Source organism: Mustelus asterias, chromosome 17 (assembly GCF_964213995.1).
Source record: "Mustelus asterias chromosome 17, sMusAst1.hap1.1, whole genome shotgun sequence".
NCBI lineage: Eukaryota > Metazoa > Chordata > Chondrichthyes > Carcharhiniformes > Triakidae > Mustelus > Mustelus asterias.
Window position 1 is genome coordinate 85,794,141 of NC_135817.1, and position 16,181 is coordinate 85,810,321.

At 48.5% G+C, this 16,181-nt stretch overlaps 1 protein-coding gene across 1 annotated transcript in view; it reads left to right on the forward strand.

Moving 5' to 3' along the window:
- Positions 1-1,760: 1,760 nt before the first annotated feature.
- The window catches only part of robo2 (roundabout, axon guidance receptor, homolog 2 (Drosophila)), a 530,474-nt gene continuing 516,053 nt past the window's right edge, over positions 1,761-16,181 (forward strand). The window contains exon 1 of the mRNA XM_078233065.1: positions 1,761-2,117. Coding sequence (XP_078089191.1) covers positions 2,060-2,117 — 58 coding nt within the window. The 5' untranslated portion in view covers positions 1,761-2,059. The remainder of the gene's footprint in view (positions 2,118-16,181) is intronic.

Consider the following 16,181-nt stretch of genomic DNA (forward strand, 5'->3'; position numbering starts at 1 on the left):
TGTTCTGAAATTTTAGGTGTGTTTTAAGGAGCTGTGTGTGTGTGAGAAAGAGAGAGTATAATCAGCAGGAGGCGCCAGAGACCTTTTCCTCTTTGAAGACAAGAGCATCATTCTCCTCTGCTCCCTCTCATTAACCCAGCAGCACATTGTGTGTGAGCGATGTACTCAAATCAGACAGACCATCAAATAACTTGCAGTGTGCCCTGATGAGCAGACTGACATTCAGTATCCTGAGCATAGCAAGGGGGAGAGGGGGCTGAGCAATTCTTTCTACCATCTCTCTCTCTCTCTCTCTGCAAGACAATCCCCGCAACCTTAAACCAAGAAAGAGAGACATTGATCTGCCTGACTTTTGGTGACGTTCGTCTCTCTGTCTATCTCATCTTTGAGCTTACCCCAGTCCAACGCCGGCATCTCCTCATCATATCTCATCTTTGGCCTTCCCGACAAAGTTCACTCCCAAACACAAAACCCTCCTGGTCCCCTCGACCTCCACCCCAGCCTCCTCGCCCCATCAGAGAGGAAGATCATTTAATGGCATGAAATAGCCACTGTTCTTTCTGAAATGAACATGGAAAAGAGGGGGGGGGGGGGTTTGCAGGCGGAGCTGAGGGTGTTGTAGAGGGGAGGGTTACTTCTAGACAAGGCAGATGGAATTCCAGCCACCATCGCAGCTTCCAATTCCCACTGAACGGAGTGGATTCCATCAGCAACATTGCATCCATCCCTCCTCCCCGGATAGACTCTGCAAAACAAAAGAAATGTTCGCAGCAAAAAAAAAGAATGTCACTTGTATTTTTTAGTGAACTTCGCAGAGTGTAGGGGCAGAGAGGGAGAGAGAGAGAGAGATGCTGTGGACTTGTCTAAGTGCACCCTGACATGTTTGGAGTTTATAGGATGACTGATTGGCGATGGAAACATTTGTTTTAAAGTATTTAAAACTGCTTTGTATATACAGCGTGCGAGTTCGCCCCTCTGTACAGAGAGTTGTCTGAGTGGTGTAATTAACTAGAGAAATTAAAGCGGGTGGTGGTGGTGGTGGGGCAGGGGGGGAGGGGACAGAGTCTGCCAAAAGAGGGGAGAAAATCATTTTCTATCTGTGGTGAATTTGAAAATGAGACCTACAAAGTAATTCTCTGATCGCTCGGCTACAGTTCCTTTGAATGGCTGTCGTTTTGTCTCTTTATTCTGGTTGAATGGTTGATCACAAACCTTTCCTCAACTCCTTTCTCCACCCGCACCCCCACCGCCCCCACCCCCACCCCCACCCCCGCCTTCTTTCCCCCCCCAAGTTGTGTGAATCTCTCCCTGTGTCATTTCCAGTTTGTCTGCTGCTTCACAGCACATCAGTGTGTGTATACTAGATTGCAGCAGACACACAGATAACACCAGAGTAAGTCACAGGGATTCACTCAGCAGCACAAACACTGACACACACACACACCCACACAACTGGAGGAGGAGATGCGAGAGGATTACTGTGAAGCTTTTGCCACATGGAACCCAGAAGGCACAGGTTGAGAATGAATCCTCACTCCATCTCAGCGAAACTCTGATGAATAGCAAGGACCTGGCGTTGGGGGAGAGAGCACATCACACCCAGGGTGTCTCTGTGTGTGGGGGGGTGTGTGTGCGTGGGTGTGCTTTCTGTCCCCTACATTGGAGCGAGCAAAGCCGGCGTGTGCTGCACTCTCCAGTACTGGGAAGAAAAGTTGCATCGCGCAGCCCTGCCGAAGGAGTTCATTCACCGAGAGCTCTCTCTCTCTCTCCTCTCTCTATCTGATTGATTTATTCCCAGTCCCAGCTACAAAACCGACTGTGAACAACACTGAAGATCAAACTGCCTGCCTTCAGTCGCTAGGGGAACTATTTCAACTTGCTGCTGCTGCCGCCGCCTCTCTTAATTTACCCTCACCACCTTCCAACAAATTACACATTTCTCTGTGTCTTTGCCTCGGATCTGTTTCTGAGTGTGTGTGTGCCTCTCTCTCTCTTTGGGAAGTTGCCTCTGCAATCCGACGCACCTCCAAACCTTCCCCTGGCCAGCAGTGATGCCAGGATGGCCTTGCTGACATATCTACTGGCTGCCTGTGGATTAGTGTCCTCTCAAGTTTATGGTGAGTGCTATCTCTCGCTCTCTCAGTTGGGGGAATTGGACCTCCTCACGGTGTTATTCTGCACACTAGTCCTTCCAGCTTTGGGAATGTGGGGGTTTGGACAGGGTGCTGCTCTCTGTTTCTTTGTGGGGGTTTTTGATTTTGCCAGAATGTGAGACACACAGTCTTGAAAAGCTCTCTCTCTCTCTCGTCTGAAGTATATATCGCTGTGTAACAGATGTTTAAACCGCATGAATTCGCCCTTGACGGTATAATCTGTAAACTTTAAAACATTCCGCTTCAGGCAAGAATTCAGGTTCCCTCATGCAGTCAAAGAGAAGATTATTTTTTGAAAAACGAAACTGCCTATAACAATCCTGTGGGATTGACCCGATGTGTGTGTGTGTGAGAGAGAGTGAGGGTGTGTAAGTGTGTGAGAGAGAGTGAGGGTGTGTGAGAGAGAGGGTGTGGAAGTGTGTGAGAGAGAGAGTGAGGGTGTGTGAGACAGAGTGAGGGTGTGTAAGTGTGTGTGTGAGAGAGAGTGTGTGTGTGAGTGAGGGTGTGTAAGTGTGTGTGAGAGAGAGTGAGGGTGTGTAAGTGTGTGAGAGAGAGAGTGAGGGTGTGTGAGAGAGAATGAGGGTGTGCAAGTGTGTGAGAGAGAGAGAGAGTGAGGGTGTGTAAGTGTGTGTGAGTGAGGGTGTATAACTGAGAGAGAGTGAGGGTGTGTGAGAGAGAGAGTTAGGGTGTGTAAGTGTGAGAGAGAGTGAGGGTGTGTGAGAGAGAGAGTTAGGGTGTGTAAGTGTGAGAGAGAGTGAGGGTGTGTAAGTGTGTGTGAGAGAGAGTGAGGGTGTGTAAGTGTGTGAAAGAGTTAGGGTGTGTAAGTGTGTGAGAAAGGGAGTGAGGCTGTGTAAGTGTGTGAGAGAAAGAGTAAGTGTGAGAGAGAGCGAGGGTGTGAGAGTGTGTGAGAGTGAGAACGTGAAAGTGTGAGAGTGTGAGTATGTGTAAGTGTGAGTGTGCGTAAGTGTATGTAAGTGTGAGAGTGTGTGTAAGAGTATGTAAGTGTGTGTGTGGGTGAGTGTGTGTGTGTGTGAGAGAGTGTATGTGTGAGAGAGTATGTGTGAGAGTGTGAGTGTGTGTAAGGGGTTGCAACTCCTGGAGCTTTTGTAAGGTTGGGATGTAATTGTGGCTGAGTTCAGAGTAAGTGCTTTTTCCACAGCGCAGACAGGGAAGCTTCAAATGCTCGGCATTTATCCCCCAGAATACTCGAATCAAAGCGCTCCCATCAGCATTTGATCAACTTTGGAAATAGGAAGATGAGGCTGAACACAGTCTCTCGGGGGCTGGGATGATTTTGTGCTAATGTAACAGTTGATGGTGAATTATTTTCTTAATCTAACGGAGCCAATGGACAATATTTCACTGAGTGTATCGAGCTGGATGGAATGAATATTCTGAACAGTATTGTTAGAGCAGCGCTGGTGATAAAGCTGGGAGTGGGAATGCAATGCTTGTGGAGATTCTGCTGATGACTGGGAGAGGGAGAGAGTGTGTATGTGTAAATCTGGAGTGGGTCGATAGGGAGATGATGTGAGGCGCTGATGAGAGGAGGGACCAGTCCCAGAAAGCTCCAGACTTCCAGTCGGTCAGACAGACATGAAAGCTCATCCTGAAACCCATCACTCCAACCGGAATTCCCAGAAAAGCTGGAGCCTCAGTGCCCATGATCACAGTGTGGCTAACATTTATACAGGGGATGATATGGGTTCACAGTGTGTTAGAGTTTGGATAGGGTGGCAAGTGGTTAGCACAGCTGCCTCACAGCACCAGGGACCCGGGTTCAATTCCCGGCTTGGGTCACTGTCTGTGTGGAGTTTGCACATTCTCCCTGTGTCTGCATGGGTTTCCTCCAGGTGCTCTGGTTTCAAAGATGTGTGAGTTAGGTGAATTGGCCATGCTAAATTGCCCCTTACTGTCAGGGGGACTAGCTAGGGTAAATGCATAGGGTTAAGGGGATAGGGCCTGGGTGGGATTGTGGTCGGTGCAGACTTGATGGTCCGAATGACCTCCTTCTGCACTGTAGGATTCTATGATAGGAGATGGTATGGGTTCACAGTGTGTTAGAGTTTGGATAGGTGATGATATGAGTAGACAGTGTTAGAGTTTGGATAGGGGACTCTGGGTTCACAGTGTGTTAGAGTTTGGATAGGGGACTCTATGGGTTCACAGTGTGTCTCTCCTTTTGTCCCCACTCTCCCTCCATCTCCTTCCTCCCCCAGTCTTCTCCATCTCTCAGTTCCCTTCCTGCTCTTGTCCGCTCCCTCCATCAGTCCTCTGCCTCCTCCAGTCCATGCCCAGCCTCACCAAGGACTGAAGAGGTTTTGAACTCTGTCCCAGACCATTCCTCGAACACTAAGATTATTGAATTATAAAGGCAATGTATTGGGGCTCCTACAATTTCAAAATGAACCTCTTTAAGAATCAGATCAAAGCAATTTGGATAAACACCTCTAAATTCAAATCATTCACTTGGCCTGAACATGTGTCAACTCAACACCACCCAATGATCACCCACTCTGTCCACGTTCTCTGACACAGCACCGGACACTGTGCTTCATTTAAACGATTAGATAATTCATTCTTTAATGCAAGAAGGGATTTGAAATGATCAATGGAGTGCAGTGAAAGCCTACACACATCTGTTAAATCCTCAGAGGGCAGAGTTTCTCGACTGATTCTCCTTTACAAATTCCAGTTGTCTGTATAGCGCGCAAGAAACAATACTTTTCACTGTATATGAATACATGTGACAATAATAAATCAAATCCAGTCCGATCTGTTCCAAATCTTTAATCAGCCAGAGGAGGAAAAGAGTTAGCGGGAGGATAGCAGGCAAGTGGAGAAAGAGTGGAACGAAGGGGCAGCACGGTGGCACAGTGGTTAGCACTGCTGCCTCACAGTGCCAGGGACCCGGGTTCTAATCCCGGCTTGGATCACTGTCTGTGTGGAGTTTGCACATTCTCCCCGTGTCTGCGTGGGTTTCCTCCGGGGGCTCTGGTTTCCTTCCACTGTCCAAAGATGTGCAGGTTAGGTTGATTGGCCATGGTAAATGGGCCCTAGTCCATATGTAGGGTGGGATTGTTGTCGGTGCAGGCTCGATGGGCCGAATGGCCTCCTTCTGTACTGTAGGGGTTCTATAGATTCTATAAGGGCAAGAAGAGGGGGAACTGTGAGAAGAATGAGAGGAGGAATGGGAGAGTGTAGGGGTCAAATCCCTGATTCACCTTCTGTCTTAGAGTGAGGAAGAGATTAGGGAGCCTCTCACTACCTCAACCTGAGGCTGAGAATAGTTTGTGGAGTCAGGTATCAGCCCAATCTGATGTGTATTTCATTGAACATTATGGATCTGAATAACTGCTATAAGAGGTAACGGCAAGTTAGTTCCATTTGACAAGAGCTTTGGTGCATTTGATTCCATTCTCTCTTATTTTCAGTGCATCTATTAACACATCAACTGAAATTCCTACCTGTGATACTTGCAACTCAGACTTTAACCAATTTTGAAATAGTTAATGGTACAAGGAAGAGAATAATCTCTTTTGTCATCTGTTTGAATAGTGAATCTCTCCTGAACTCTGAAGAGGACAGGCAGTATCAGTCAAAGCACTGAAAGTTGAGAGAGTCGAACCACGCTGATACACTTGATGGTTAAGACTGGTTAATCCAGCCTGACACTGAAAGCTAGAACTGCGATTGTGTGTAAATTTGATCTTTCAGATTCTAAATCAGTGCTCAGTGCAGTGGTTAAACTGTTTATCTTCAACAAGGCCCAACATGTCTCAACCATTCCTCTTCTCTTCCACTCCCCTATCCTTCCATTCCCTTCCCCTTCTTACGCCCTTCGCTTTCCACCAGTCCTTTCCCTCCCTCCCTCCCTCCCTCCCTTCCTCCCTGCCTCCTTCCATGCCTGCCTCCCTCCCTTCCTCCCTGCCTCTCTCCCTCCCTGCCTCCCTCACTCCCTCCCTCCTTCCTCCCCTCTCTGCCTCCCTGCCTCACTCCCTCACTCCCTCCCTCCCTCCCTTCCTCCCTCCCTCCCTCCCTCCCTCCCTCCCTCCCTCCCTCCCTCCCTCCCTCCCTCCCTCCCTCCCTCACTCACTCCCTCCCTGCCTCCCTCTCAGCCTGCCTGCCTCCCTCCCTCCTTTCCTGCCTCCCTCCCTCCCTCCCTGCCTCCCTCTCTCACGGCCTCCCTCCCTCCCTCACTGCCTCCCTCCCTCCCTCCCTCCCTCCCTCCCTGCCTCCCTCTCTCACTGCCTCCCTCCCTCCCTCCCTCACTGCCTCCCTCCCTCCCTCCCTCCCTTCCTCCCTTCCCCCTCCCTTCCCTCCCACCCTCCCTCCCTCTCTGCCTCCCTCCTTCCCTTCCTCCCTACCTCCCTTCCTGCCTCCTCGCCTCCCTCCCTCCCTCCCTCCCTCCCTCCCTCCGTCCCTGCCTTACTCCCTCCCTCTCTCCCTCCCTGTCTCCCTCTCTCCCTGCCTCCCTCTCTCCCTGCCTTCCACCTTCCCTGCTTCCCTTCCTCCCCTTCCCCTCTTTCATCTCCCCTTGTACATCTCTTTCCTCTTCCCTGATAGTGTCCCATACATGAATGGGAGGTATACAGTCAAATCGCAGCTCGTTTGGTTCCAGAACCCTCAGGCTGGTAACCTTCAAACAATCTCCTCTTCACCCATTGTATCACAGGTTCTGGCCTTGTTTTTTTCTTTTTAAAGACAGAAACCAAGGTCCATTGGATTCTTGAGCACAGGTCAAATGGAAACGAAACACACAAGGTCAATGAGGAAGATGGGGCAGATGTTGGTTTCATGGTAATGTCATTAAACAATGTCTTTAGGGAAGGAAATCTGCTGTCATTACCTGGTCTGGCCTACGTGTGACTCCAGATTCTTAACCAGCATGGCCCAGCAAGCCTCTCAGTTCAAGAGCAATTAGAAATGGGCAACAAATGCTGACTGTGCCAGTGACACCCCACATCCCATCAAAGAATAAAGAAAAAGAGTAGTGGTTACATGACACTATTTCTGGATTTATCTTGTCTCTTAATTTTCTCTTGGTATCCAATTGTTCTTCACTTTTACAAAGGGAGGCAATGGTCTAGTGGTATTAGTGCTGGACTATAAATCCAGAAGCTCAGCTAATGTTCTGGGGACCCGGGTTCGAATCCCACCACGGCAGATGGTGGAATTTGAATTCAATGAAAAAATATCTGGAATTAAGAATCTACCGATGACCATGAAACCATTGTTGATTGTAAGAAAAACCCATCTGGTTCCTTTAGGGAAGGAAATCTGCCATCCTTACCTGGCCTGGCCTACATGTGACTCCAGGGCCACAGCAATATGGTTGACTCTCAATTGCCCTCCAAGGGCAACTCGGGATGGACAATAAATGCTGGCCAGCCAGCGACGCCCATGTCCCACAAATGAATAAAAAAAGGTGGTGAGGAAGACTGGGAGAGGTGAGGGCTTCCAGAAGTTTGCTGTCCCTGAAAAAAAATGAGATGGATTCAGAGACGATTTATTTTTTAAAAATCATTCTCAGAGTGTGAGGGTCGCTGTCAAGACTGGCCTTGCAATCCGCTCAGTGCAAAGGTGATTAGATATTGGGCAACAAATATGGCATCCACATCTTATGAAATAATTAATTTTTAAGCAAGGGCCAGTGAGCCATCTTCTTGAACAACGGTGGGATTGAATACAATGGCGTGTCTTGTCCGGCTAGTTTAGAGGGCAGTTAAGAGTCAACCATATTGCTTTGGGTTTGGAGTCACGTGTAGGCCACCTTACGGGTAAGGACGGCACAGTCCCTTCACTGAAAGCACATGAGTGAACCAGCTGGGTTTTTGCAACAAATCCAACAGCCTCATGGCCGCTTTTGCCGATACCAGTTTTTTATTCCCATTATATGAAGGTTAGGTGGATTGGCCATGCTAAATTGCCCCTTCGTGTCGGGGGACTAGCTAGGGTAAATGCATGGGATTATGAGGACATGGCCTGGGTGGGATTGTGGTTGGTGCAGACTCAAATGGGCCGAATGGACTCCTTCTGCATTGTATGATTCTATGATCTATTATCTATTTATAAACTGAATTCAAATTCTCAAACCACCGTACCCAGAACTAACCACAGCTTAGAAACACTGAGGGTGTGGTGGAGAGGAAGAGTGTGTAAGGCAGTGTCGGGAGGGGTGAGGCATGGGTGGGGGGAAGCGACTGGTCATGGGGGGGAGGAATTGGGACCTTAGGAAGGTCAAGGAAAGGGAGTTCAAAGGTGCAGTAATAATAGTCAAGAGAGATAAGAAAGATGATGATGGAGAGAAAGATGTTGGAGGCTCAGGTGGTGAGGTAGCACCTCTCCAGTGATCCAAGATGATTTTGAATGGTGTCCCAGGTGTGTGACAGCTTATCTGCAGTGATTACTGAACCACGAGTCTGGCAAAAGAGAGGCAAAATAATATTTTTTTGAGTAAGTCAGAGACTCCAGTTGGCCTGAAATATACCGAACTATGGGAATATATCTCAAACCACCCCTTCGAAAGGTGGTGAACCTCTTCGGACTGAGGTGAGGAGAAATTTCTTCATCCAGAGGGTGGTGAATGTGTGGAATTCACTACCACAGAAAACAGTTAAGGCCAAAATGTTGTGTGATTACAGGAAGAAATTAGATATGGCACGAGGGGTTAAAGGAGTTAAGGGATATGGGGGGAAGCGGGGGGGGGGGTCAGGATATTGAATTTGATGATCAGCCGTGATCAAAATGAATGGCGGAGCAAGCTTGAAGGGCTGAATGGCCTCCTCCTGCTTCTCATTTCTATGTTTCTATATCATGTTGTCCTGAAAGTTCTCTGATGGTATCTGAATCTGGTGGTCAGTACCACCACCAGGGGAAGAAGGTTTAATATGTCATTCTCAGCAGTGTGAGAAGGCCTGGAAAAGGGGAGGCCTTAGCTAGCTCAGAATCATTTGAAGCTTGGAAGGAGCTTTGAAGTGATGTTGTTGGCTCTGAGTCAGTAACTCCCTATTCCTGACGCAGAGTCCAGGCCAACTTCCCTTAATGCAATGCTGAGGGAGTGCTGCAGGGCTGGGGGCACCATCCTTTTAGATGAAGCCCTCTTGAGTGAGTGCTTACAATCCCTTGGCCCTTATTTGTAAGAACTGAGGGAAGGAATAAGGGTGGCATGATGGCACAAAGGTGGCACAGTGGCTAGCACTGCTGCCTCACAGTGCCAAGGACCTGGGTTCAATTCCAGTCTGTGTGGAGTTTACACATTCTCCCCGTGTCTGCGTGGGTTTCCTCCAGGTGTTCCGGTTTCCTCCCACAGTCCAAAGATGTGCAGGTTAGGTTAATTGGCCGTGCTAAATTGTCCCTTAGTGCCCAAAGATGGGTAAGTTAGGGCGATGAGCAAGGTAAATACCTGGGGTTACAGGGATAGGGCCTGGGTAAGATGCTGTTTCGGAGACTCAGTACAGACTCGATGGGCTGAATGACCTCCTTCTGCACTGTAGGGATTCTACGATTCAATGAGATCTGACTGCCCTGAACCAACATCACTGTAACAGGTGATTTGGCCATGTACCCCGATTGTGGGAGCTTGCTGCATGCAGATTGGTTGCCCCATTTTCCTCATGCTGCAACAATGACGACACATCGAAGGACACGATTGAGTGTAAAGCACGTTGGGACATCCTTGGTGGGGATAGACATTGCATAGATACATGCTTTGCTCTTTAATGGCGCTGATAACTAAACAGAGGGTTGGTGCTAATGTCTTTAAAGTTTATTTATTAGTCACAAGTAGGCTTACATTAACACTGCAATGAAATTACTGTGAAATTCCCCTAGTCACCACACTCCAGCACCTGTTCGGGTACACTGGGGGAGAATTTAGCGTGGCTAATGCACCTAACCAGCACGTCTTTCGGACTGTGGGAGGAAACCGGAGCACCCGGAGGAAACCCACACAGACACAGGGAGAATGTGCAGACTCCGCACAGACAGTGACCCAAGCCGGGAATCGAACCCGGGTCCCTGGCGCTGTGAGGCAGTGGAGGAAACGAGGTTGCTCTACACAGAAAGATGGGAGGTGAAAGGAGTCATCCGGCAGATAATGTCCTGCCATTGGACCATTCATCATTCTTTTTAATTTAATATTTGAATGTCGATCACACTTTGTTAATGGGCAGAGGAAAACTGGAACGCTAACCGTACTTGCTACAGCTTTAATTATTCATTAATATATCGGAAAGGAACATGCTGAGGGATAGAGAGTGAACGCAATTAAACAGCTCAGTGAAACTGACAACTCAGATCTGAGTAGGTTCTGTGCTACAGAATGTAATTAATGTACTGAATTGTTTGTACAAAACAAATGCAATTAACTAGCTGGCCAGAAAAGCCGACAAGGAAACAACATCATTTATTCTATCTTTTACGGATCACCTTTTCTTTCGATTGTGTGAAGCGTCACCCTCATGATGCAAAGTTACACCAGAGGATGTGAAAGAGGAACGAAGCATTTCTGCAATGTCCTCCGCTCCCCTCCCCTCTCCCTCCCCCTACCCCTACCCTTCCGACAAAACGATCTCTTCTTCCCAACAGCAGGATGCACAAGCCTTTGTTCCGTCAAGAGCAAAGCACCTAATTACCGAGTAACATCTGGACCTTCAGCCTGCTTAATGCAAACAGCTGTCTGCTCCCCCCACACCCTCCCCCTTCCCCACTACCTCAACAGGGTCACATACTCATCTCGGCATCGCAAGGTCACGGGTTTCAGCCCCACTCCTGAGGCTGTGGCGATGCAGGCTGGTAACCCCAGTCCAGCACTGAGGGAGTGCCACACCGTCAGAGATATCACTTTGCAAAAGTGATGTTAAAAACTAGACCTTACAACAAAGGATTACACTTTTGAAGTATCTCATTGGTTGCAAGACGCTCCACAGGTTGTGCACAGTGCGATAGAAATATAAGTTGTTCTTTCCCTGGTGAGTAGTCAGACCCTGGAGGGACGGGAATATTGGCCACTGGTGTACAGTCTTTACTGCCCACCTTTGGTTGCTGTGAGGCTGCTTCCCAGTGGGGAATGATGGGGCCTGTGCCTTTTCAAAAGTGCTTTATTTTTAACAACTTTATGTCAAAGCCAAGAGTGAAAAACATTGAGCGCCAAACTGGAGTCACGTATAGACCCAGGTTAGGTACGGACGGCAGCTTCTCTTCTCTGAAGGGATATCAGCAAACCAAAAAAAAAGCAGATGGCGCTGGAAATACGCGGCAGATCTGGCAGCATCTGTAGAGAGAGAGAAACAGAGTTAACAGGGAGCAATTTTCCCATCCTGCGTACCCTCTAATCCCCCTGACACTAATTTAGCATGGCCAATCCACCTAACCCGCAAATCTTTGGAGTGTGGGAGGAAACCAGAGCACCCGAAGGAAACCCACGCAGACACGGGGAGAACGTGCAAACTTCACACAGACAGTGACCCGAGGCCGGAATTGAACCCAGGTCCCTGGTGCTGTGAGGCAGCAGTGCTAACCACTGTGACACCGTGGCGCCCGTTGACCTTGGGTGGGATTTTCCGGTTTGGGGTGAACACGGCCGGAAAATCCCGCCCAACGTTTCAAACCAATGACCATCATCGGAACTGGTGATAGGTCATTGGGCCGAAACGTCAACTCTGTTTCTCTCTCTCCGCAGATTTTCAGCTTTTATTTCAGATTTTCAGCATCTGCGGCATGTTGCTTTTGTATTTGTGAACCAACCGGGCTTTTACAACTAGCCAATAGCCTCATTGTCACTTTGAATTATGACTGAGTTCACAGCTTTAGCTGTGGGGTTTGACTGATCCTTAATACTGTAGTTGGCATCTTACCCAAAGGTTGGCCCCTCTGACAGTATGGCATTTACCCAGAACCATCAGTCGCAATGCCCTCGCCTCCTTTTAACTGGCCTCCCATTGCCCCTGTTATCTACGGCACAGTCCCGATCGGCAATTCGAATTCCTGGCTGGGTGTTTGCCCTCTGTGGCCCATTGCGGCACCTTCACTGATACCCCAGGTGATTGCGCATGGACTGGTGATGCCACACTGAGCGTTACCCACCGCCTGACTGGCCATTGTGAGTGCGGGTGGGCGGAGAGGCACAGGTGGGTACGAGACACAGCAAGATCCAACAAAGTGCGACCAGAAAATTTCTTTCTCAATGATGTTGATTGAGGGTTATATAATGGACCAGGACACCTGGGAGAATTCCCCTGCTCCTCTTGCAGTCATAGCCATGGGATCTTTTGGATCCACTCTCGAGAGGGGGGCGGGGCAGGAGTATAAAAAGGGGCTTCAATTCAATGGTCTTTCTCAGAAGACTAAGGAAATTTGACATGTCAGCTACGACTCTCACCAACATTTACAGGTGCACCATAGAAAGCATTCTTTCTGGTTGTATCACAGCTTGCTATGGCTCCTGCTCTGCCCAAGACCGCAAGGAAATACGAAAGGTCATGAATGCAGCCCAATCCATCACACAAACCAGCCTCCCATCCATTGACTCTGTCTACACTTCCTGCTGCCTTGGCAAAGCAGCCAGCATAATTAAGGACTCCACGCATCCCGGACATTCTCTCTTCCACCCTCTTCTGTTGGGAAAAAGATACAAAAGTCTGAGGTCATGTACCAACCGACTCAAGAACAGCTTCTTCCCTAGTCTTCCCTGTCAGGCTTTTGAATGGACTTACCGTGCATTAAGTTGATCTTTCTCTACACCCTAGCTATGACTGTGACACTACATTCTGCACTCTCTCATTTCCTTCGCTATGAACGGTATGCTTTGTATAGCGTGCAAGAAACAATACTTTTCACTGTATACTAATACATGTGACAATAATAAATCAAATCAAATCAAATCAAATGTCTCATCCAGAGGTTGACACCTCTGACAGTATGACACTCTCAGTACTGTCACTGTGATTGTCAGCCTGAATTCTGAGCTTGACTTTCTGCAGTGGGACTTGAACATGTGTCATTAGAGGGGAGTGAGGGGGGAGAGGGGGCATGGGGATCAGTAAGATGTGGACCGGGTGAAGAAATAGACATAAAAGATATGTAACTAAAGTTGCCAATAGCTCGGTCAAGGTTCAATAATCATCAATTTCCTTTCCACACACTGCAAGTAAATCGGGGGTCATTGGATTCTCTTTAAGTATTGTAATTGTCCCACGGCGGTTAAGAAGCCTTCAGTCCCTGATTCAGAAATGCAGCTATTTATATAAGAAATTACAGTATTGAGCGCAAAAATGGGAATGTAGAAGGAAGTGAGATGAGTGCTGAGGAGGGCAGATTATGTCAAGACTCTTCATGTCAACGGGTTAATGATAGTTCAGGGTACAGCAGTAACAAAGTGGACCTGGACCCATCATTCCACATCACTCTTGTAGCGATGAAGCTCTCAGCTCGCTGCTGGAGGCCAGGTTGCTGCCACTGAGACCTGCCTGTCCAAAGCACTTTAACCCGTCAGGGCGTTTGAAATACTAATGCAATGTTCAGCCAGCAGAGGCCTGTTTGAACACAGTTTCCTTCTGCTCATTTCCTCTGCTCTGCTATTCTGTTTGCTCTTCTTATCTTTGCCACCCCTCCCTCTCCTCTCATCCCCTCCCCTCCTCCCATCTCTCCTCCCAATTCCTCTCCCCTCCCATCTCCTCACCTCCCCTCTCCTCGCATCCTATCTTCTTTCATCCCCTCTCTTCTCATCCCCCCTCCTCTTCCCATCTCCCCTCCTCTGCCATCTCCTCAACTCACACCTTTTCACCTCCCCCTCCTCCCCTCCCGTCCCCTCTTCACTGCTCCACTCCTCCCATCTCTTCCCTCTCCTTTCTCCTCCTCTCCAAATCCATCCCCTCCCCTTCCTCCAACTCCCTCGTCATTCTGCGCCTTCCTTCTGCTCTCACTCCCTCCCTTCTTCATTCCTCCACTCCCCTCCCATCTCCTCATCTCTCCTTTCTCCTCCTTTCCTCCCATTCTTTCTCCTCCCTCCCCTCTCCTCCTCCTTCCTCTCCTCTCCCACCTCTTCCCTTCCCAGACTCTTCCCTCTCCAATCCTTTTCATTTCAATCCCCTTTTTTTCCTCACTCCTTCCTTCCCATCTCCTCTCTCCTTTACCAGGATAAGCAGACTGAAGGATGACCCAGCCCAGTCAGAATCGTTGAAAGGTCTGTGGCTCCTGTTCAAACCATGAATTGATTTAGTTAAAGATGACATTTTAACAAGAGAAAAATAATCCATATTATTTCACTGTAAGCTTGAAATTGATCTGATTACATCGGATCTAAGCCCTCGTGGCGAAATAAATATATCAGACATATAAATAGTAAAAGGGTGGTTTAAAAGAAAGGAGTGGGGCTGATTAGGGATCAACAAGTGGATTCACAGATGGAAGCAGGGGTCACGGCTGAAGTTTTAGATTAATCTGTCTTTGTATCTGTCTTCCCAAGAAAACACGGTGAAAGAGAAGGTAATGCAGACATTTGAAGACCTTAAATTTGATCGTAAGGTTTTCCATCAACTTTACTTAAATATAAAAAGGCACAAGGACTGGATCATAGAATCCCTACTGTGGAGAAGGAGGCCATTCGACCCATCGAGTCTGCACCCACCACAATCCCACCCTATCCCCATAACCCCATGCATTTACCCGAGCTAGTTCCCCCTGACACTAAGGGGTAATTTATCATGACCCACACATCTTTGGACTGTGGGAGGAAACCGGAGCACCCGGAGGAAACCCACGCAGACACGGGGAGAATGTGCAAACTCCACACAGACAGTGACTCGAGGCCGGAATTGAACCTGGGTCCCTGGCGCTGTGAGGCAGCAGTGCACTGTGCCACAGTGCTGCCCTTTAAGGATGAGGTGCGCCCGACGATAGTGAGGGAAGGGGGAGTAGAACTTGCGGAGGCACTGGCCATAATTTTTCACTCTTTCAGGGTTGGTGTCCGAGGATTGGAGAATTGCAAATGTTAAAAAAAATCTGTAAAGATAAGACAGCAACTCAAGGCCAGTTAGCTTCACCTCGGTGGTGGGGAAGCTTCTAGGAATGAAAATGCCGGGCAAAATTAAGAATCACTTTGGCAAGTGTGGGTTATTTAACACAAGCCAGCATGGGTAAGGGCAGATTGTGTTTATCTAAGTTGCTTGTGCTTATTGATCAGTTCCAGGGGGGGATCAGGATATTGAATTTGATGATCAGCCATGATCAAAATGAATGGCAGAGCAGGCTCGAAGGGCCTAATGGCCTACTCCTGCTTCTCGTTTCTGTATTTCTATGTGCAGGTTAAGTGGATTAGCCATGGTAAATGTCCAGGGCCTAAGTGGGATGTTCTTTCAGAAAGGCGGTGCAGTTCGCTAATGTCCTTTAGGAAAGGAAATCTGCCGTCCTTACCCGGTCTGGCCTACATGTGACTCCAGAGCCACAGCAACTCTGAGGGCGGCACGGTGACACAGTGGTTAGCACTGCTGTCTCACAGCATCAGGGACCTGGGTTTGATGCCCTGCTTGGGTCACTGTATGCGCGGAGTCTGCACATTCTCCCCGTATCTGCGTGGGTTTCCTCCGGGTGCTCCGGTTTCCTCCCATAGTCTGAAAGACGTGCTGGTTTGGTGCATTGGCCATGCTGAATTCTCCCTCAGTGTACCCGAACAGGCGCCGGAGTGTGGCAACTCGGGGATTTTCACAGTAACTTCATTGCAGTGTTAACGTAAGCCTACTTGTGACACCAATAAATGAACTTAAACCTAAATTGAAATGGCCGAGCAAGCCACTCAGTTCAAGGATAATTAGGGATGGGCAATAAATGCTGGTCCAACCAGCAACACTCACATCCCATGAAAGAAATTAAAACAAAAGATGAACTGGAGGCTCAAGGGGAGCATATGAACATGAGGAACAGGAGTCGGCCATTTGGCCCCTCAAGCCTGCTTCACCAATCAGTAAGATCATGGGTGATCCTCTATTTCAGCTCCAACTTCCTGCCCATTCCCCACATCCCTTAACTCCT